Raw genomic sequence first — 21,850 nt, forward strand, 5'->3', positions numbered from 1 at the left:
TTGGTTTCGTTCTAGAGCGCTTTGCGTCTGCTCCTAGTGGCGCTTGGGGCACTCGGCACAGTAAATCTTTCCGTCGTGGCGGACAAAGCGCTTGTTGGCCAGGCCCCGGGCACACCTCGTGCACTTGAAACAGTAATCGTGCCAGGACTCATCCTCGTAGTTAACCACACTGGTTCCTCTTCCAAATCCTGCTAGGAGAGAACACACGATTATAGGACGGCGATAGTAGCTGCCCCCGCGGCTGGGTTCGCCCCCACCGGGCGGCGCCTGCCCTCCTCGCTGCTCCCTGGCCTGCTGGAGGCTGGCAGACCACAGAATGGCTCTGGTTGGAAGGGACCTTAGAGAGATGATAGAATCACAGAAGTGTCAGGGTTGGAAGGGACCTCAAGAATCATCTAGTTCCAACCCCCCCTGCCATGGCCAGGGACACCTCACACTACAGCAGGTTGCTCACAGCCACCTCCAGCCTGGCCCCAAAATCCTCCAGGTAGGAGGCTTCCACCACCTCCCTGGGCAACCTGTGCCAGGCTCTCACCACCCTCCTGGGGAACAACTTCTTCCTAACATCCAATCTCAATCTCCCCACTTCTAGTTTTGCTCCATCCCCCCAATTCCTATCACTCCCTGACACCCTCAAAAGTCCCTCCCCAGCTTTCTTGTAGCGCCCTTCAGATTCTGGAAGGCCTCAATTAGGTCACCTTGGAGCCTTCTCTTCTCCAGACTGCACAACCCCAGCTCCCTCAGTCTGTCCTCATAGCAGAGCAGCTCCAGCCCTCTGCTCATCCTCGTGGCCCTTCTCTGGACACCTTCCAGCACCTCCAGATCCTTCCTGGCACAGAGGCTCCAGAACTGGACACTGGTGTGGTCTTACTAGAGCAGAGTAGAGGGGGAGAATCCCCTCCCTGGCCCTGCTGGCTCTGCTTCTCTTGCTGCAGCCCAGGCTCTGCTTGGCTCTCTGGGCTGCAAGTGCTCACTGCTGGCTCCTCTTGAGCTTCTCATCCCCCAGCACCCCCAAGTCCTTGAGGGCTGCTCTCAAGCCAGTCCCTGCCCAGCCTATATTGGTGCTTGGGATTACCCCAACCCAGATGCAGGTCATCTACTCCAACCTCCCCACTACAGGTAGGGACAGCTCTCAACTAGAGTCAGCTGCTCAAGGCCTTATCCAACCTGGACTTGATCACCTCCAGGGAGGTGCACAGCCTATTCCTGGGTCTCACCACCCTTGTACTGAAGAACTTCTTCCTCAGCTGCAGTCTAACCCTGTTCTCCCTCAGCTTCAAACCATTCCCCCTTGTCCTGCCTCTAGACACCCTCATGAAAAGTCCCTCTCCAGCCTTCCTGTAGGTTCCTTTCAGGTACTGGAAAGTAGCTCTAAAGACTCAGTGGAGTCATCTGTGACCAACCTTCATCTCCATCACCCTGTCCTCATAGCACCTCTTGGATCATCTTGGGGGCCCTCCTCTGGACTCCCTCCAACAACTCTGTGCCCTTATTCCACTAGGGACAGCAGAACTGGCTGCAGTATCCAGGGTGTTGTCTCACAAGAGCAGAGAGAAGGGGAAGAATCACCTCTCAACCTGCTGGCCACACTCTTTTTGGTGCAGCCCATATCTGCCTGCCTGAAACACTGGCCCCAGTTGCAGCTGAACCACAGTGGTTGCTGCTGTTGGAGAAACAGGCAGCTTGTGGGGGTTGGCCTCTGCAATGAATTTTTCCCCTTGGATTCTTTCTGCAGGAAGCAGTTAGGCTGAAGGAAACATCAAGATGTAGAGCAAGCTCAAGTGGGGTTAAACACCCTACCTCCTTGACCCTTGAAAGGGCTCAGCCCCATGCTGAGTGGAATGCAAGTGTCATGGCACTGGCAGAGTGGTGCCCATAGTTCAGGGCTCAGCTTTATCATCCAGTAGGTTAGGAAGAAACTCTTTACAGTGAGGGTGGTGAGGCATTGGAATAGCTTGTTGTGGTTGCCCCCTCCCTGCAAGTGCTCAGGGCCAGGCTGGATGAGGCCTTGAGGAGCCTGCTCCATAGCAGGGGGTTGGAACCACACAAGCTTTAACATCCCTTCCAACCTGAACCATTCTGTGAGCTGTTACATGTGAAAGATGTTAGAAACCAAGCAAATATCATTTTGGTACAATAAAACACAGCTCTTTTTTTAGACTTAAGATCAAAATACAGGTGGGAACAGTTCTAGTTGGGCAAGTTTTGAAGGAGGGAAATGAGGCATGCAGAGGGTGAGGAGCTCAGTCACTTAACTCAAGAGTCCCAAGAGCACATGGCCCAGGGCTGGATCCCACGTAAATTGCTGGGCTTGGGACACTAGACCTGAGCTGTGTGTATCTGTGGGTGGCTGTCCTGACTTTAAGCACCCACTGGCCCAAGCTGCACTGAATGCAACATACCTGTGATGGGGTTCTTGCAGCCAGCACACTTCTTGGCCACGCACTCCTTGTAGCATTCCACGCAGTAGAACTGATCCTCCACGGCGGTGAAGCGCTTCCCACCCAGCTGCTTCTTGCAGTTGGAGCAGATGAAACACTCGGAATGCCAAGGCTGTTCCTGGTAAGTGAGGCCTCCAGAAGTGATGGGCTAGGAGGCAAAGAGCAGAGATGTGTTTCAGGAGGGGCAGGGAGGAAGAGAGGAGATGCAAGCACAGGGTGTATGGAGGGTTGGAAGGGCTCTGCCGTGGAGATGATCCCCAAATTAAACAGTGCGGTGCACATGAGTTCCTCTGTCTGTACTCCTGCATGCCTGGAGCTTTCATGAGGGCTTGGTTTACCTGCAGTGACTCCACAGTTCTGCACTGATCAAAAAACTTCTGAACCAGCTGTTTCATAAAATGCTTACTGCTGGAGTCCACAAGACCTGCTGGAGAGCTGAAACCATCCCCCAAGGCTGGTGCCCAGGTGGGTTCGGCAGCGTTGCCATCAGCTAAGCCTGCAGCCCCTGCTCAGACACTGCACTCTGTGTGAGCCATTAGCTCTCCATTATACAGCCAGCAGCTTGCACCACCAGTAGCTCAAGGAAGGAGCACAGGCACAGAACCACAGAATCATTTTGGCTGGTCATGGAAGCCAACCCTTCTCTAACTCTGCCAAGGCTGGTGCTAAACCATGGTCCTCAGCACCACATCTCTGCCTCTCTGAAGGCAGGGATGGGGATTCAGCCACCTGCCTGGGCAGCCTCTGCCAGTGTCTGAAAACCTTTTCAGGAAAGAAGTTTCTTCCAATGTTCAGCTGAAACCACCCCTGGTGCAACCCAAAGGCCTGTCCCTTGCTACTTGGGAGAAGAGATTGATCCTGACCTGGCCCCAGCTTCCTTTCAGGGAGTTGTAGAGAGCAATGAGGTCTCCCCTCAGCCTCCTCTTCACGCTAAACCACCCCAGTTCCCTCAGCTGCTCCTTCCCAGCCCTGTTCTCCAGACCCTTCCCCAACTTCATTGCCCTTCTCTGGACCTGCTCCAGCACCTCAGTGTCATCCTTGGAGTGAGGAGCCCAAACTGAACCCAGGACTCACTGTGTGGCCTCACCAGTGCCAAGGCCAGGAGGACAATCACTGCCCTCCTGCTGGCCCCATTACTGCTGATCCAGGCCAGGATGCTGTTGGCCTTGGCTAGCTGGGCACTTGCTGGCTCATGTTGAGCCAGCTGTCAACAAGCACCTCCACATCTTTTTCTGCTGGGCAGCTTGCCAGCCACTGCCCCAAGCCTGGAGCATTGCCTGGTACAGCTTCAGCAGGATCTGTCTCGGTTTACTCTCCCAGCTTTCAAAAGACACAGGGAGGTTAGTCTGGCAGCTGCCTCTGCAAAGGCAAGGACTTACATTCTTGCATTTAGCACAGGTCTTGGCAAACTTAAGCTCGTGGCAGGAGACACAGTAGAAGTCATCATCCTTGGGGAAGAAGCTCCCAGATCCAATCACTTTCTTGCACTGGCTGCAAGTGAAACAGTCCTTGTGCCAGACCATCTTCTTGTACTCGACGTTTTGGTCTCCTACAAGGGACAAAATTAACTTGTCATGTGGCATCTCAGGCTGGTGCCAAGGTCCCCACCCCAGGCAAGGCAGCACCTGGGGGCAAGCCCTGACCCTACCTATGCTCAGGATCTGATTGAAAGGTGGACAAGGAGTCAGCCTCTCCTTTCTGTTTCTGACTTCTGGATTCTCTTACCATATTTATCTGCCTGACAAACACTCCGAGAAGAGGACCTTGCATTAAACACTAGCTGCAGGCTGACCTCTCCACATGAGGGTTAACTGCTAAGCAGCCTTTCAACACTTGAACAAAAAGAACAGTCACAGCTGAAGCCATGCTGTGCTGCTCCAGCCTCCCACTCTGATGCCCATACCCCTCAGTGCAGCCGCCACAGCCTGCCACCCCACCATGGTTTTGCCCTAGAGCAGAACTTGGTGGCTCTACCCCCCTGACTGGCACCAGTACCTGCAATAATAGGCTTGAAGCAGCCCTTACACCTGGGTGCATCCTCAGCAGCTGTGCAGTTGCTGCACCAGACCTTGTTGTTCTCCCTCAGCATGAAGGGCTCGTTGACCAGGGACGTGTAGCACTTGAAGCAGCGGAAGCAGCTGTCGTGCCAGTAGCGGTTCCTGAAGTGCAGCTCCTGCAGAGAGCACAAAAGGAGTGAGCAGTGAGCCCTTCTCTCTTGCTGAGCAGCCCTAGAACCGAGCCACTGTCTCAGCAGCTTGGCAAGAAAGGTTGGATGGGTTAGAATAGGAGGTTTAGAATAGAATAAGTCAGGTTGGAAAAGACCTTCAAGATCATGGCGTCCAACCTATCATCCAACACCACCTAATCAACTAAACCATGCAACCAAGCACCCTATCAAGTCTCCTCAGCCCATTCCAATGGGCATTCACTCTCTCTGTAAAACTTCTTCCTAACCTCCAGCCTAAACCTCCCCTGGCACAGCTTGAGACTGTGTCCTCTTGTTCTGGTGCTGCTTGCCTGGGAGAAGAGACCAACCTCTGCCTGTCTACAACCTCCCTTAAGGTAGCTGTAGAGAGCAAGAAGGTCACCCCTGAGTCTCCTCCTCTCCAGGCTAAGCAACCCCAGCTCCCTCAGCCTCTCCTCACAGGGCTGTGCTCCAGACCCCTCCCCATCCTCCTTGCCCTTCTCCGCCCTTTCCACCCCCACTGGGGATTTCTTTACCCTCCACTGCTTGCTGTTGGAGAGCTGTGGAAAGCTGTGAGGGTGGAGGCCCCGAGCAGCTGCGGGCCGCGGCTCACCTTGGAGTCGGCCCCGATGGGTTTCTTGCACTCGATGCAGGTGTTGGCGCAGATCTTGTCGAAGCACTTGACGCAGCAGTGCCGCCCCTCCTTCTGCACGTACTTCTTGCCCTGCAGCGGCTCCCGGCAGTAGTGGCAGTCGAAGCGCTCCGACATGGTGCCCACGGTGTAGCTGCCAGGCCCTGCGGGAGGGGAGGAGGGCAAAAACTTCACCACCCTGGGAGCCCTGAGGGCTTCGTGGGGGTCTGTGAGAGGAGAGGCGCCCAGGGAGGGACCTTGAGGATCACGAGTCCGAGCGGTCTCTAACGCTGCCGAGGCTGGGGCTGAACCCTGGCCCTCAGCACCGTGTCTCTGCTGCTTTGAAGCAGCTCCAGGGATGGGGATTCAACCACCACCTTGGGCAGCCAGGGCCAGGCTTGGAGAGCCCTTTCAGTCAAGGAGTTTCTTCTGGTGTCCAACCTAAACATCCCCCGGTGCACCCATCACCAGAGGTGTTCAGCAGGAGACTTGACAGGGTGCCTGGTGCCATGGGTTAGTTGATTAGGTGGTGTTGGGTGATAGGTTGGACACAATGATCTTGAAGGTCTCTTCCAACCTGGTTGATTCTATTCTATTCTATTCTATTCTATTCTATTCCCTCTTATTCTATCACCTGATACTAGGGAGAAGAGTCCAATCCCCACCTCACTCTGACCTCCTTTCAGGGAGCTGCAGAGAGCAATGAGGTCTCCCCTCAGCCTCCTCTTCTCCACACTAAACACCCCCAGCTACCACAGCTGCTCCCCCCCAGCCCTGTTCTCCAGACCCTTCCCCAGCAATGAGTTCTCCCCTCAGCCTCTTCTTCTCCACACTAAACACCCCCAGCTACCACAGCTGCTCCCCCCCAGCCCTGTTCTCCAGACCCTTCCCCAGCAATGAGGTCTCCCCTCAGCCTCCTCTTCTCCACACTAAACACCCCCAGCTACCACAGCTGCTCCCCCCCAGCCCTGTTCTCCAGACCCTTCCCCAGCAATGAGGTCTCCCCTCAGCCTCCTCTTCTCCACACTAAACACCCCCAGCTCCCTCAGCTGCTCCCCCCCAGCCCTGTTCTCCAGAGCTTCCATCAGCTTCCTCTCCCTTGCTCTGGCACCTCAATGTCCTTCTTGGAGTGAGGGGCCCAAAACTGAACCCAGGACATGAGGTGCAGCCTCAGATGGTTCTTTCTTTTCTTCCAGCAGACATTCCTGGCTTGTGGAAGAAGAGCAGTACAAATTACCCCTGGTCAGCATTCTTGTGCTGTTGTGTTAGCTGGTGTAGTTCCTGCACTGTACACATGCCCTTCTCTGGGCATGCTCCAGCAACTGAAGAGGTGCTGCTGGGCTGAGGTTTGGCCACTGGTGGCTCCACCTTGGAGCCAGCTGGCATTTGCTCTACCAGACAGAGAGGAAACCTCGAGCTGCTTCAGGCAGAAGCCACCCTCACAGCCCCTTCACCCTGCCAGCAGACCCTTGCCATGCAAACCCAATACAGCAGTGCAGCAGGAGCACAACCATTTCCAGCTCCCTTGCTAACCATCTGAGATACAAATGCCAGATTGCTGTGGACAGGGAGGCAGGGTGGGCTCAGAGAGTGGAGTTAGATAATGGTTGTGCTGTGATGGTTGAGCTTTTCCACCCAACATGTTTCTATGCAGCTGTCTCCTGGGCTCCAACCTGCTGTGAGTGCAGGCCAAGTCCCACAGCAGCCTTTCCCCCTCAGCCTCTGTAGGACCCCAGACTGGTTTATTTACCTGTTTCACATCAAGCTTGGATAATGATCACAGAATGCACTGGGATGGAAGGCACCACCAGAGGTCATCCAGACCAACCCCCCTGCAGTCAGCAGGGACATCTCCAACTAGATCAGGTTGCTCAGAGCCCCATCGAGCCTGAACTTGAATGTCTCCAGGGATGGGGTCTCCACCACCTCCCCAGGCAACCTGTTCCAGTGTTCCACCACCCTCACAGTAAAGATCTTCCTAATGTCCAACCTAAATCTCCCCTGCCCTAGTCCACTGCCCCTTGTCCTAGTGCTGCAAGCCTTTGTAGAAAGCCCTTCCCCAGCTTTCTTGTAGGACCCTTTAGGTACTGGAAAGTTACTCTAAGGTCTCCCCAGAGCCTTCTCTTCTCCAGGTTGAACACCACCCATTCTCTCAGCCTCCCCTCAGTGCCTAACCACTTGCTGAGAGCCACTTGGTGCTTTATGGCCAGGCCCACTGCAGGCCTGGGTGAGGTCCTGGCTGAGGTGCTGCATCATTTGTGTGCAGAGATCTCTGCCAAACAAGAGGAGCCAGGAATAGTTTCCATGTCTCCAGCCTAAGCCCACAGCCAGCTGCAGCCCTCTGAGGCCTTTTGTGCTGGATAGTTGTGCAGCTTCCAGCTGCCTCTTTTCACCAGGCTTTCACTTACAGAGTCATGAGGGGGAAAGAGCAATGCAAGACATCTCTCCCCACACGCACAGATACTTCTTCAGCTCATGCCAGCAGGGCTGTGCCAAGGCATGATGTCCCACCATGGCCAGGCAGCCAGCTCATCAGTGGGTGCAGGGAACCCTGCACTTTTTGCACATTTTGCACTTTGGACAGAGGTTCAGGCTCACACGTTCTCCCCACACACCCACCCCAGCCTACACATCCAGTCTCAGCCTCCCAGGCCACTTAGAATCATTGTTTCAGCTGGAAAAGACCTTTAAGATCATTGACTCCAACCATCAACCCACCACCACCATGTCCATTAAATGACATCCCACAGTGCCATGGCCACAGGTTTCTTGAGCACCTCCAGGGATGGGGACTCCACCACCTCCCTGGGCAGCCTCTGCCAGTCCCTGACCACCCTTGCAGCAAAGACATTTTTCCTAACCTCCAACCTAAACCTCCCCAGGCACAGTTTCCACCATTTCCTCTCACTCTATCAACTGATACTGGGGAGAAGAGACCAACCCCATCTCACTCCAACCTCCTTTGAGTAGCCTGAGAGTGAGGTGGTCTCCCCTCAGCCTCCTCCTCTCCACACTAACCACCCCCAGCTCCCTCAGCTGCTCCTCCCCAGCCCTGTTCTCCAGACCCTTCCCCAGTTGCCTTGCCCTTCTCTGGACCTGCTCCAGCTCCTCAATGTCCTTCTTGCAGTAAGGACCCAAAAACTCTTCCCTGTGAGAGTGCCAGACCCCTGGAGCAGGCTTTCCAGACAGGTTGTGGAGTCTCCTTCTCTGGAGACTTTCGAGCCCCACCTCAGACAAACACAGGCTGGGTTACACAAAGTCCTGCAGCCCCAGGAGCTGTTCCACCTCTATCTGTGTCACCCATGGCCAGCACTGCAGAGCCCAGTGTCCCCTGCATGCCCAGCACCCAGGACACAGCCTTGAGCTTCCTGCACCACCAGCCAAGCAGGCAGGAGATGTGGCAGTGGCCTGGCAGCAGGGCTGCCAAGAGATGTGATTATTCCTGATGGAGCTGCAGCCCAGCACAGAGCAGGAAAGGGAGAAGGATGTGGTCAGGCCACACAGATTGCTGCTGCTTCCTGCTGTTAGCACCTCCTACCATTAGGAACCTGTAGCCTCACCTTAGAGCACCCCACCAAGCTCCAGGGTTGAGAGGCTGCTGTGCTTCCTTCTCCTGCTGGAGCTGGGTGGCAGGGTGACTGCTGGCTCCAGCCATGCTGCTCCAAGCCCCCTCACAGCCACAGGGCAGGGACTGGGCTCTCTGGGGCGTTTTGTGGAGGGCAAATCGTTCCCAGCTGTGCCCTCACAGCACAGCAGGACCCCACCAGGCCCACCCCTGGCCACAGGATGCTGCCTAGGCAGGACTGCTGTGTGGGCACAGCACAAGGAGCTGTGCACTCAGCTTGCTTTCAGACTCTTGCCCACCAACAGTCACTCTAGATCAACTGTGTGGCCCAACCTGGCCCCAAGAGTCGTCCCCAGGGTGGCATGTGTGGCCAAGGGGTCAGTGAGGAGTGGGAGCTTGCAGCACTGGTGGGAGCACACAGGCTCACAGGATGTTAGGGGTTGGAAGGGAGCCCCACAGAGCACTGAGTCCAACCCCCCTGCCAGAGCAGGAGCAGAGAATCCAGCACAGGTCACACAGGAGCACATCCAGAGGGGTCTGGAAAGTCTCCAGAGAAGGAGACTCCACGACCCCTCCAAACCTCACCAGCCAAGCCCACACCCAACCCAACAGCTCCTGGCACTGCCCTACCACCACAGCAACAAGTGAGGGGTGGCTGCTGCCTCCAGTATCTCCTTTGCCACCCTCCCCTCCCCCTTTCATTTGTCCCTCTTGCACTGCTGGCAGCACACCATGAGCAGCCACCTGCAAAGCCCAGGGAGGTTCCTACCCCCACATAAACATTTTGCTGCTAGTTCAGAGCCCTTAAGCCTCATCTCTGTGCTCTGGATGCTGGTGGACAGATAGTGGAAGATGCTGGGGCAGGAGACTGGACTCACTGCATTAAGTCACTACTCATGGGGGGCATTAAGAAGAGTGTGGCCAGCAGGCTGGGGGAAGTTCTCCCCTCCACTCTGCCCTGGTGAGGCCACACCTGGAGTATTGTGTCCAGTTCTGGACTCCCCAGGTTCAAGAGAGACTGGGAACTACTGGAAGGAGTTCAGTGGAGAGCCACAAAGATGCTGAGGGGAGTGGAGGTGAGGAGGATAAGCTGAGAGACCCAGGGCTGCTCAGCCTGGAGAAGAGCAGCCTGAGAGGGGATCTGATCAACAGCTAAAGAGGGGAGGTCGTGAGGATGGGGCTGGGCTCTTGTCAGTGATAGGACAAGGGGCAGTGGGCACAAACTACCACCCAGGAGGTTTCACTGACTTCAGAAAAAACTCCTGTGCTGTGAGGGTGCTGGAGCCCAGGAGCAGGCTGCCCAGAGAGATTATGGAGCCTCCTTCTCTGGGGACCTTCAAAACCCACCTGGACACATTCCTGTAGGACCTGCTCTGGGTGACCCTGCTCTAGCAGGGAGCTTGGACTGGATGATCTCCAGAGGTCCCTTCCAGCCCCAACCATTCTGTGGTTCTGTTCTTCTACAGATTAAAACCCAAGGGTCATCTCAGTGTAACCTTTTTGACAACACCAGGCCATAGCAAGTTGGAGCAGTTCCCCTTCCAGACAGCAAGTCCTGGAAGCAAGCATGCATGTGCTTGCTCCTGTGCCAGCAAGCATGGCACAGGAGGGCTGCAGCAGAGCTGGACACTGCCTTCATACCCTTCCCCTACAACTGCTTCCCCCAGCCCAGCAGCAGCAGGCTGGAGGCTGAGCTGGCAGGAGCTGCCCTCTGTGGGGACCAAGCTCTGGCAGTGCCACCTTGCCAAGGTCAGGAGGCAGCCACGTCCTGGCTGGCAGCTAGGCCAGGGGCTGTGCTTGCAGCGCTTCAAGTAACCCGAAACAAACGCTGGGCTGGGAAGCCTGGAAACTATGTGAGCCCCTGCCAGGCCTGCAGAGCCTCCTGGAGCACGTGGGGCTTGATTTAGCAGGAATGCCACTGCCCAGAGGCCAAGGCAGATGGGATTGAAGCCTTCCTGGTGGCAGGGCTAGGGCTGCTTTCCACCAGAACACATAACCCCCTGCACACGGCTCGGGGAGTAACAGGAGCCTGCCTTGCCACCTAACTCCTGCTGTGCTAATGGGAGACACATTTGTCACGCTGGGGAGCTCCACAGACAGATTAACACTGGGGCTGGCAGCCCCAGGAGCAGGCTGTGCAGCCAGGCAGCCCAGCTTCTGCCTACCCTTGTGTCAGCTGGAGGACCAAAGGTCCCTCTGGTACACAAGCCAGGGCGTGAGTTTGCCTCCAGCCTCTCAAGGAGAGGTCTGCCCTCGGCAGTATCATCCCCACCTGTGCTGGGTCCAGTTCACAAGGAGGACATGGAACTGTCAGCTTGGGGCCAGAGGAGGCTAAAAAGATGATCAGAGGGCTGCAGCATCTCCCCTATGAGGACAAGCTGAGAGAGTTGGGGCTGTTCAGCCTGAGGAAGAGAAGGCTCCAGGGAGACCTCAGAGCAGCCTTCCAGTACCTGAAGGGGCTGCAGGGGAGCTGGGGAGAGACTTTTGACAAGGGCTGGGAGTGACAAGACAAGGGGCAATGGGACAGAGGGGAGATTCAGACTGGAGATTAGGAAGCAATTCTTCACAGAGAGGGGGATGAGAGACTGGAAGAGATTGCACTTTCCCTATCCCTGGAATTGCTCAAAGCCAGGCTGGATGAGGCCTTGAGCAACCTGGGCTAGTGGGAGGTGTCCCTGCCCAAGGCAAGGGGTTTGGAACCAGGTGATGTCTAAGGTCTCTTCCAACCCAAACCATTCCATGATTCCTGATCTAGACCCAGCAAAGTCATCTCTCTCCCCTTGCCTGCAATGAAGATGCACTGACCACCCTGCCCCAGCAAATGTGCTGGCTGCTCGTGGCCTCTGCTCACCTGCATCACACCAAGAGCCCACAACAGCCAGAGCATGTTCTGCAACCCCTCCATGGCAGCAGACCACTGTGCATGAGAGCCCCAAAAGCCTACCCTGAAGGCATGCACTGATCCAGCCCCTCTTCCAGCTTGACTCTGGGGGCTCCAAGAAAGCTGGGGAGGGACTTTTGAGGGTGTCAGGGAGTGATAGGACTGGGGGGGATGGAGCAAAACTAGAAGTGGGGAGATTGAGATTGGATGTTAGGAAGAAGTTGTTGCCCATGAGGGTGGTGAGAGCCTGGCACAGGTTGCCCAGGGAGGTGGTGGCAGCCTCCTGCCTGGAGGTGTTTGCAGCCAGGCTGGATGTGGCTGTGAGCAACCTGCTGTAGTGTGAGGTGTCCCTGCCCATGGCAGGGGGGTTGGGACTGGCTGATCCTTGAGGTCCCTTCCAACCCTAACAATTCTATGATTCTATAGAAGAGGGTTTGAAAAACAGAGGGAAAAATCTGGACAGACTGGCACTGACCCAGGCTGACCTCCCTGAGCAGAGGATGTTCTGCTCAGAGAGAGAAGCAGGTGGGAAGAGTGCAGGCTGCTGAGGAGAGGGCTGAGTTCAGGACATGCCCATCCTTAAATAGCCTAGAGGACCCTCAATAAAAATAAAAGCTCAAGGAAAAGTCCAGCAATACTTCCAGAAACTAATCCCCCTTCAAGCATGGTGTCCCTCTCCCACCAGCCCTGGCAGGGTGCTTCTCTAAATGTAGCTCCCTGATGGATTTGGCTATGGCTCGAGGGCAGCTGGCCAGGCTGGTGGCCTTCTCGAGTGTCAGGGTGTTTGGCACAGGGACCCACTGGAATACAGCCCTAACATTTACCTGACCACAGGGCTGCCAGTTAGCCACATGTCTCCAGAGAGCATCTCTTGCTCTTCAGAAGCATCTGCTCAGCCCTTGGACAAGCATACCTTCCATCCCCTTCCAAAGACCTCCAACGTCTGGGCTCCACCAGCAGCCTCCATGCACCTCAAGTCACGCTGACACCACGCTGTGGAGCAGCCACAAAGCTCTCCCAGGCAGCAGTCAGGGCTACATCAAACTTGAACAGAGAAGATTTCACCTCAACACGAGGAGAAACTTCTTTACAGTGGGGGTGACAGCCCTGGAGCAGGCTGCCCAGAGAGGTTGTGGAGTCTCCTGCTCTGGAGACTTTCAAACCCCACCTGGATGCATTCCTGTGCAGACTACTCTGGGTGCTCCTGCTTGGGCAGGGGGGTTGGACTGGATGGTCTCTGGAGGTCCCTTCCAAGCTGTAATGTACTGTGGCACTGTGATCTGCACCCTGCAGCATGGCAAGCTTTGGGATGGAAAGGGCACAGGCCTAAGAAGCACCACTCCACCAAAGCTGTTTAATGCAACCTCCTGCCCCTCCTGTGAGCTGCTGTCTCCCACAGCCCCTGGGCTGCTTCCTCCTGCTTCAGTTGAGCTGCCTGAGCTCTCTGAGCTGTCTGCCACAAGGCAGTGGCTTGCAGGCCAGATGAAACCCAAGCACTCAGCAAAGGGAGCTGAAGCATAGCTGATAAGCAAAGCACTTAGCAGAGGATGTGTGTTCATGTCTCTGGGGAACGTGTTCAAATGTGAGAAACCACCAAGGAAGAACCTCAAGTGTGGTCTCAAAACACCAAGGGAAACTGTGCTTCAACTTGAGGGATTATTCTGCCACTTGGGAAAGGAGGTTTGGCTGAAGGTGTTAACCCTGTGCACACCTGCATGCTCTGGCAGTCAGGGAAGGAAAGAGCAGCTGCTTTTTGGCTTCCCATCACTGATTTTTCTCAGCAGACCGAGTGAACACTGCTCCCACACCCCCAGGTGCTGGCTGCACCTGCCTGTTCCAGCTCACAGCCTGCCATCCCCTGCTCTCCCACCTCAGAGACTCCTCTCAGCGTTCCTCTATGCAATGGCCACGTGGGTTACCAGAAATACCAAGGCTAGTGCTAAGCCATGGCTCTCAGCACCACATCTCTGCTGCTCTGAGACACCTCCGGGGATGGGGATTCCATCACCTCCCTGGGCAGCCTGTGCCAGCCTTTAAGAACCCTTTCAGGGAAGAAGTTTCTTCTCATGTCCAACTTAAACCTTTCCCACTGCAACTTGAGGCCATTTCCTCTCCTTCTGTCCCATGTCACTGGGGAGAAGAGACCAACCCCCACCTCACTCCAGCCTCCTTCTGGGAGCTGTAGAGAGCAGAGAGCTCTCCCTTTGGCCTCTTCTTCTCCACACTGAACCCCAGCTCCCTCAGCTGCTCCTCCCCAGCCCTTTTCTCCAGACCCTTTCCCAGCTTCATTGCCCTTCTCTGGACCTGCTCAATGTCCTTCTTGGAGTGAGGGCTCCAAACCTGAACCCAGGACTCAAGGTGTGACCACCCCAGTGCCGAGTCCAGGGGGGGAAAAATCCCTTCCCTGCTCCTGCAGGTCACTTGCAGGTCATTTTTTTGCTGGGGGGTGGGACTGGCACTATGAGGGGAGAGCAATGCTGTGCTCTTGCCAGGCTGTGCCACATGTGAGTCTCTTAGTCCATAACTCAAGAAGAATTGCCCTGTTGATAAAGTGGAAGCTTCTTTATTTAGAACAAGAGCAGCTCCAAGTTCCTCAAGCGCTTGCCAAGAGCGTTCCCTGCGGTCCCATTGCCACCATGGCTGAGTGCATCTCAATCACTATTTCATCTTCACAGTTCCCCAGGGAAGCTGGGACATGCTATTCAAAACCAGACTGCTCCAGTCCTGCAAACACTTCCCCCCCTCCAGGCCTTTTGCACTTAACACAGAGCTCAGCTAAGGCTAACCAGGCTGCCAGTGCCTGGAGGAAGGCTGAGCGCTTTGGCTAGAGTCCGAGAAATGAAATCCCAACCTTTCAAAACTTAACCAAAACCAGCTCAAGTGCAAAAGTCCTGCTCAGCACCTCCCTCTGAGCCTGCCTGAAGCTTTGACCTCTGAGATCCTTCAGTTCCAGGCCAGAAAATACCTCCAAGATCATCAAATCCACCACCACCACGACTGCTAAACCACTTCACCAAGTGCCACGTCTGCACATTTTTTTAACACCCCCAGGGCTGAGGATCCAACCTCCTCCCTGAGCAGCCTCTGCCACTCTTGGAGAACTCTTTCCCTGAAGAAGTTTCTTCTCACATCCAACCTAAACCTTTCCTGGTGCAATTCCAGGTCATTTTCTCTAGGGCCATCACTTGTTCCTTGGGAGAAGAGACCAACCTCTGCCTCACTCCAGCCTCCTCTCGGGGAGTTGGAGAGAGCAATGAGGTCTCCCCTGGGCCTCCTCCACATTCAACAACCCCAGTTCCCTCAGCTGCTCCTCATGTTGCCAGCTATGCACCTATCTGCCCCCACCTCACCAGCTGGATGCCCTTCTCAAGTGCAGGTGCCCCCCAAAAGCCAAGCATGAGGCTTTCCTCTGCTGTGGATTCACCCTCCAGGGCAGGCACTGCGGTACCCCACCGCAGCTGTCCTGCGGAGACGGACTCCCCACGGGGCCTGGGAGTGGGGGTTGAGCTGGAGCTTGCTGTTGGCAGCCTTCCAGCTGCAGCATCTGCTCAGAAGCCACTTCAGCATTCTATGTTACAGCACAACAGCAAATCCATGGGGGTCCTTGCCCCAGAGAACACCTCCCTGAGGAAGAGGGGAAAGGAAAGAGAGAGCTGAGAGGGCGGCGAAAGGATGCTGCAGCATCAGGCAGGCTTGTGGGATGAAGTCAGAGAAGAAATCATTATCAGGTTGGAAGGGACAAGAAGGAGCAGCTCCTCTCAGGAAAAAAAAAGCACAGCCTAGACCCTTTCCAGCTGAATCTGCAAAGTGTCCACTGCTGGGGAATCCAGCCCTGGGCAGATTAGTCCAGTTCCTGCTGTGAAACATTTTCTCCTTGTGTCTAATCAGAATCTCCCCAGGAGTGACTTAGAATCAGTAACTTAGAAGGTTTGGGTTGGAAGGAAACTGAAAGATCACCTACTTCCAACCCCTCTGCCATGGGCAGGGACACCTCCCACCAGCCCAGGCTGCTCAAGGCTTCACCCAACCTGGCCTTGAACATTTGCAGGCATGAGGCATCCACAGCCCCCCTGGGCAGCCTGTTCCAGTGTCTCCCCACCCTCACGCTAAAGAATGTCTTCCTCATCTCCAGTCTCAATCTCCCCTCTTCCAACTCAAAGCCATTGTCACCATAAGCTCCTGTCAAAAGTCTCTCCCCAGCTTTCCTGTAGCTCCCTCCAAATACTGAGATGCAGCTCTAAGGTCTCCCCAGAGCCTTCTCTCCTCCAGGCTGAACATCCCCAACTCTCTCAGCCAAAGACAGGCAACTTTTCCCTGACCCCCTGGTGTTTTCCATGTGTCTCCTTGTAAAATGGAGTCCTCCTTGCCTGCTGGCTGGCTGGCTGTCACACCAGCAGATCCTAAGTAGTTCTATGCCATGCCAGAAGCCTCATGCTCATGCCTGGTCCTTGGAGCATGAAGTTGAACAGCATGGTGTGACTTTCCTCCTCAGTGTTAAAGAGCTTTTATGCTTCCAGCCAAGTTTCCTGAGCACCACTGGCTCCTGGTGTGTGGCAGCTAGATTCAGATTGGCTGTGAGGAAGAAGTTGTTCCCCATGAGGGTGGTGAGAGCCTGGCACAGGTTGCCCAGGGAGGTGGTGGAAGCCTCCTGCCTGGAGGTGTTTGCAGCCAGGCTGGATGTGGCTGTGAGCAACCTGCTGTAGTGTGAGGTGTCCCTGGCCATGGCAGGGGGGTTGGAACTGGCTGAGCCTTGAGGTCCCTTCCAACCCTATGATTCTATAACAATAGAAATGGGTAGATTCAGCTGTGCTTGATGCCCATGGGAGCTGTGCTCCAAGCCTGGTGCCCTCTCTCCAGGCAGGATTACCTCTTGGACTATGCCTCACCAAGAGGTGCAGCAGCACTGCTGCTGTGTGTGGTGATGCAGGGCTGTGGAGACAGGCTGGACACACACAGACATGGAAAGCTTCTAACCACCAGCTAAGCTTTTGGCAACCCCAAGGAGCTTTCAGTTGTCTGTAACTGGAGGGACTCCACTGGAGTTCAGTCAGGGCTGAAGAGAGAAGACAAAACTCTTCTCCATGCCACAGGGGACATGCAAAACCTGCTCTCAAGAAGCCTGTCAGTGCTAGTGGGAAGGGAAAGGGAACATTTTCCTATCACTGGTGAGGCTGAGCCCATTTGTTCTACAAGACAAATCCAGAGGAGGAGGCACCACAAACCTCCCACCAGAGCAAAGCAAGACTCCTGGGTTCACAGCTTCCCACTGCTGCAGGCTTCCCCTGCTCACTGCAGTAACTGCCACAGCAAGCTGGCTGCAAGGAGGAGCACTGAGCCACCTTCATCTTCCTCAAACAAACAGCTGAGCCCCAGCCTTCCCACAGCAGCAGACACAGAAACACTTCCCATCCCATGCCTATGACAAAAGGGATGAGGTCACCATCACCAATGTGCCCCACTCTGCTTAGGAGCCTGTTTGCCATCACTGTGCTCCCAGCACCAGTGCCCCATGCTGCTTAGGAGCCTGTTTGCCATCACTGTGCTCCCAGCACCAGTCCCCCATGCTGCTTAGGAGCCTGTTTGCCATCACTGTGCTCCCAGCACCAGTCCCCCATGCTGCTTAGGAGCCTGTTTGCCATCACTGTGCTCCCAGCACCAGTGCCCCACGCTGCTTAGGAGCCTGCTTGCCATCACTGTGCTCCCAGCACCAGTGCCCCACTCTGCTTAGGAGCCTGTTTGCCATCACTGTGCTCCCAGCACCAGTCCCCCATGCTGCTTAGGAGCCTGTTTGCCATCACTGTGCTCCCAGCACCAGTGCCCCACACTGCTTAGGAGCCTGCTTGCCATCACTGTGCTCCCAGCACCAGTGCCCCACTCTGCTTAGGAGCCTGTTTGCCATCACTGTGCTCCCAGCACCAGTGCCCCACTCTGCTTAGGAGCCTGTTTGCCATCACTGTGCTCCCAGCACCAGTCCCCCACGCTGCTTAGGAGCCTGTTTGCCATCACTGTGCTCCCAGCACCAGTCCCCCATGCTGCTTAGGAGCCTGTTTGCCATCACTGTGCTCCCAGCACCAGTGCCCCACGCTGCTTAGGAGCCTGTTTGCCATCACTGTGCTCCCAGCACCAGTGCCCCATGCTGCTTAGGAGCCTGTTTGCCATCACTGTGCTCCCAGCACCAGTGCCCCACACTGCTTAGGAGCCTGTTTGCCATCACTGTGCTCCCAGCACCAGTCCCCCACACTGCTTAGGAGCCTGTTTGCCATCACTGTGCTCCCAGCACCAGTGCCCCATGCTGCTTAGGAGCCTGTTTGCCATCACTGTGCTCCCAGCACCAGTGCCCCACACTGCTTAGGAGCCTGTTTGCCATCACTGTGCTCCCAGCACCAGTCCCCCACGCTGCTTAGGAGCCTGTTTGCCATCACTGTGCTCCCAGCACCAGTGCCCCATGCTGCTTAGGAGCCTGTTTGCCATCACTGTGCTCCCAGCACCAGTGCCCCATGCTGCTTAGAAGCCTGTTTGCCACCATCAGCTGGAGGCTGCTGAGGCTGCACTCAGAAGCTTTTTTGCTTGGTGCAGGAGCCTGGTCACAAGCAAAACCTTTCTCCCCATTTACCAGGTATTGCTCAGATGGGGGCTTCCCCCACAGCACCAGCCTGGCAGCATGTCCCACTTTACCTGTGTGCCTGTGGAAAGCCATGGTGAGCAGCCCAAAGCCACCAGCAGCCCCTTAGGTGAGAGAGTGGCCGGTGCCTGGCCGATCAGGAGCTCCTTCCTTTGATAACATACATTTAAAGGGAGGCTATTAATATGGACAGGGCTCCTACCAGATGTCCACTCCCCTCCCCAGAGATCACAACCTTAATCCCCCCTTGCAAATTCTTACCATTTTAGGTGATCCAAGGGAGAAGAATAGGATCCAGAGACCTCTAGGTCTCTGTAGGCAACATGTAAATACCTGGCCGGCTACTCAGCACCCAAATTAGTCCCAAAGGCAAAGTGTGCCCTAGGAACCTGACCCCACACTACTACTATGTGGCCTTGGCTTTGGAGCTAAATTGTGCCTCATAACAGTCCTGAGATAAGTTACAGACCCAACACTCATCCTGCACTGGTGGTGCTGAGGGGAAGAGGTGGATCACAGCCCCCTGGGGGCTGGAGTGGCTGCGCTCCCAGCAACGGGCAAGGGGCTGTCCCCTGGCTGTAGGGCCCAGAAAGGGCATGGGTTGTACCCCTGAGAATCCAGCTGACAGCCCACAGGAGGAAGAGAAGACACCTTCATGGAGGAGGTCAGACTTCCTGGAGAAGAGGAGGCTCAGGGGAGACCTTCTTGCTCTCTACAACTCCCTGAAGGGAGATTGCAGCCAGGTGGGGGTTGGTCTCTTCTCCCAGGCAACCAGCACCAGAACAAGAGGACACAGTCTCAAGCTGTGCCAGGGGAAATTTAGGCTGGAGGTGAGGAGAAAGTTCTTCCTAGAGAGAGTTGTTAGCCATTGGAATGTACTGCCCAGGGAGGTGGTGGAGTCACCATCCCTGGAGGTGTTCAAGAGGGGATTGGATGTGGCACTTGGTGCCATGGTCTAGTAGTCATGAGGTCTTGGGTGACAGGTTCATGAGCCTTGAGGTCTTTTCCAACCTTACTGATTCTATGATTGTATGACTTGTCTTTGACACAAGTGTCACACTGCAGTTTTGCTGCTGGTACAACTACAATACCTGGCCCAGGACCCCAGCACAGTGAGGGTTGGAAGGAACCTCTGGAGATCATCTAGTCCAACCCCTGTGCTAATAAAGGCTCACCCTGAGCAGAATCACACAATGCCAGGGGCTGGAAGGGACCTCAAAAGCTCATCCAGTCCTGCCAGAGCAGGAGCACAGCACACAGGAACACAGCCAGGTGGGGGTTGAATATCTCCAGAGAGGGAGACTCCACAACCCCCCTGGGCAGCCTGCTCCAGGGCTCTGTCACCCTCACAGGGGAAAAATTCTTCCTCATGTTCACATGGCACTTCCTCTGCCTCAGCTTCCACCACTGCCCCTTGTGCTGGCATTGGGCAGCACCCAGCAGAGCCTGGCTCCAGCCTCTGGGCACTCACCCTGCACATCTTTATAGACCTTGAGGTGAATGAGGGATGCTCACCCCCAAGCTGCCTGGAGTAGCCCCAGCTGGTGGGACTGTGCTGGTCCTGTGCTGTGAGAGCAGCAGCCTCCAGGCTGGGGCGAGGAGGCACTGTGAGAGCAGCAGCCTCCAGGCTGGGGCGAGGAGGCGCTGTGAGAGCAGCAGCCTCCAGGCTGGGGCGAGGAGGTGCTGTGAGAGCAGCAGCCTCCAGGCTGGGGCGAGGAGGCGCTGTGAGAGCAGCAGCCTCCAGGCTGGGGCGAGGAGGTGCTGTGAACCTCCCTGCACCACAGGAAAAGCAGGGAGCAGTTTGGCACTCGCCCTGCACATCTTTATAAACAATGATGAGGTAACCTCTCAGTCTCCTCTTCTCTGAGCTAAAGAGCCCTCAGCTCCCTCAGTCTCTCCTGCAGCTTGCACAGGAACACATCCAGATGGGTTTTGATAGTTTCCAGAGAAGGAGAATCCAACTTTTACCCCGAGGAAGCTCAAGGCACCAACTATCCCAAGCGAGCAAGCCCCTGACCAGCAGCACATCCAAAGTCAGGTTCCATGCTTACAGAGCTTCTCTAGCATCCACTATGGCTGGGCTTGGCTGAGGCAGCCACAAGGCTCCCTGAAGACCCCAGCTCCACAGCTCCAACCAACCTCTTTCCACCCCAGTGGCAAGAGGGAGCAGAGGGAGCTCTGGTTCGGGGCTTGTCCCCATGGGGATGCAGAGGCTGCAGCAGCTCCACGGCCACGTCCTTGCTCTGGGTTATGCGACTGGTGTCGGTGCACGCTCAGGGCTGGGGGCCAGGGACAGCCAGCTGCTAATCCTGCCTCCACACTGCCTGTGGGAAAGTCACTCAGCCTCCCAGACAGCCACTGGGAAGAGCCAATGTTTATCATTCCTTCCACAGCACCCATCTCACTGGTGTCTGGCCTCCAAACAGCCAAACAGACGTCTTCAGCCCAACTGGTCCTGCTGCAGCCAGGAGCAAGGAACCTCTGCCCTCTTGCAGGGGTCCCAAGAGCTCCTTGACACACACACAAGGCCAAGCACAGCCTCCACCTCTAGCAGTGGACTTGGTGATCCCTTGAGCCTTCACAAAACCACAGAATGGTGGGGAATGGAAGTGACCTCTGGAGGTCACCCGGTCCAGCTCCCCTGCCAGAGCAGGGTCACCTTTAGATAATGACCAACACTGATCAGATCCCCTTCCAGGCTGCTCTTCTCCAGAGGCTAAACAGCCCCAAGTCCCTCAGCCTCTCCTCCTCACAGAGATGCTCCAGTCCCTTCAGCATCTTTGTAGCCTCCATTGGACTCTCTCCAGAAGTTCCCTGTCCCTCCTGAACTGTGGAGGCCAGAAGCGGACACAATACTCAGGTATGGCCTCACCAGCACAGAGTAGAAGGGGAGGAGAACCTCCCTGGGTCTTTGTACCCATCTTAGGGCCCCTTAGGCAGCATGCACAGAAGGTCAACATCCCACCAGCATCCCAACATCTCCAGGTTTCCAGTGTGGCCTGGAAAAGGCCATCATTGACAGCAGGCTGTGCCAAAAGAGCACAGCGTGGATCCACTCGTGCAGCAGATGGAGCCTGGCAATGCCAGCACGCTGGAACAGTTTGGCTGGGGAGAAAAAGCCCAGCCACAGCTTGTTCTGCCTCAGCTCCTCAATCAGCTCCAGCAAAACTGTTTGCACAATTCAGATGGTAAGAGGAACCCTAACAACTGATACTTTCCTGTGCTAATCTTGCTGGGCACAGAGCAGTGTTTACGGACACGAGTTGGGGTTTTGGCAGCGCACATTGAGTTTCCACCAGCAACCATCCTCATTCCTGTTTCTAGCTCCCCACATCAAGCTCTGGCACCCTCCCACCCAGCAGTCCTCTCCAGCTTCCACCAGAGCAGAGCAGAGAACTTTATTCCCCATGGTTAGAGCAGGGAGGGGGCAGCCACAGCCTCCCTGGGTGACCTGTGCCAGCCTCTCCCCACCCTCACTCACAAGAATTTCTTCCCAATCTCCAGTCTCAATCTCCCCTCTCCCAG

General features: G+C 55.7%; 1 protein-coding gene across 1 annotated transcript; it reads right to left on the reverse strand.

The window, feature by feature from the left end:
• Positions 1-33: 33 nt before the first annotated feature.
• On the reverse strand, positions 34-18,467 carry FHL1 (four and a half LIM domains 1). The gene is made up of 6 exons (XM_009904263.2): positions 18,379-18,467; positions 5,240-5,421; positions 4,437-4,614; positions 3,821-3,990; positions 2,403-2,589; positions 34-188 (listed from the first exon to the last, which is right to left on the reverse strand). Exons 1-6 carry the CDS (start codon positions 18,398-18,400, stop codon positions 34-36), a joined length of 894 nt encoding a protein of 297 aa, XP_009902565.2. The 5' UTR covers positions 18,401-18,467.
• Positions 18,468-21,850: the final 3,383 nt, after the last annotated feature.

This window comes from Dryobates pubescens, chromosome 18 (assembly GCF_014839835.1).
Source record: "Dryobates pubescens isolate bDryPub1 chromosome 18, bDryPub1.pri, whole genome shotgun sequence".
In the NCBI taxonomy this organism is placed as follows: domain Eukaryota; kingdom Metazoa; phylum Chordata; class Aves; order Piciformes; family Picidae; genus Dryobates; species Dryobates pubescens.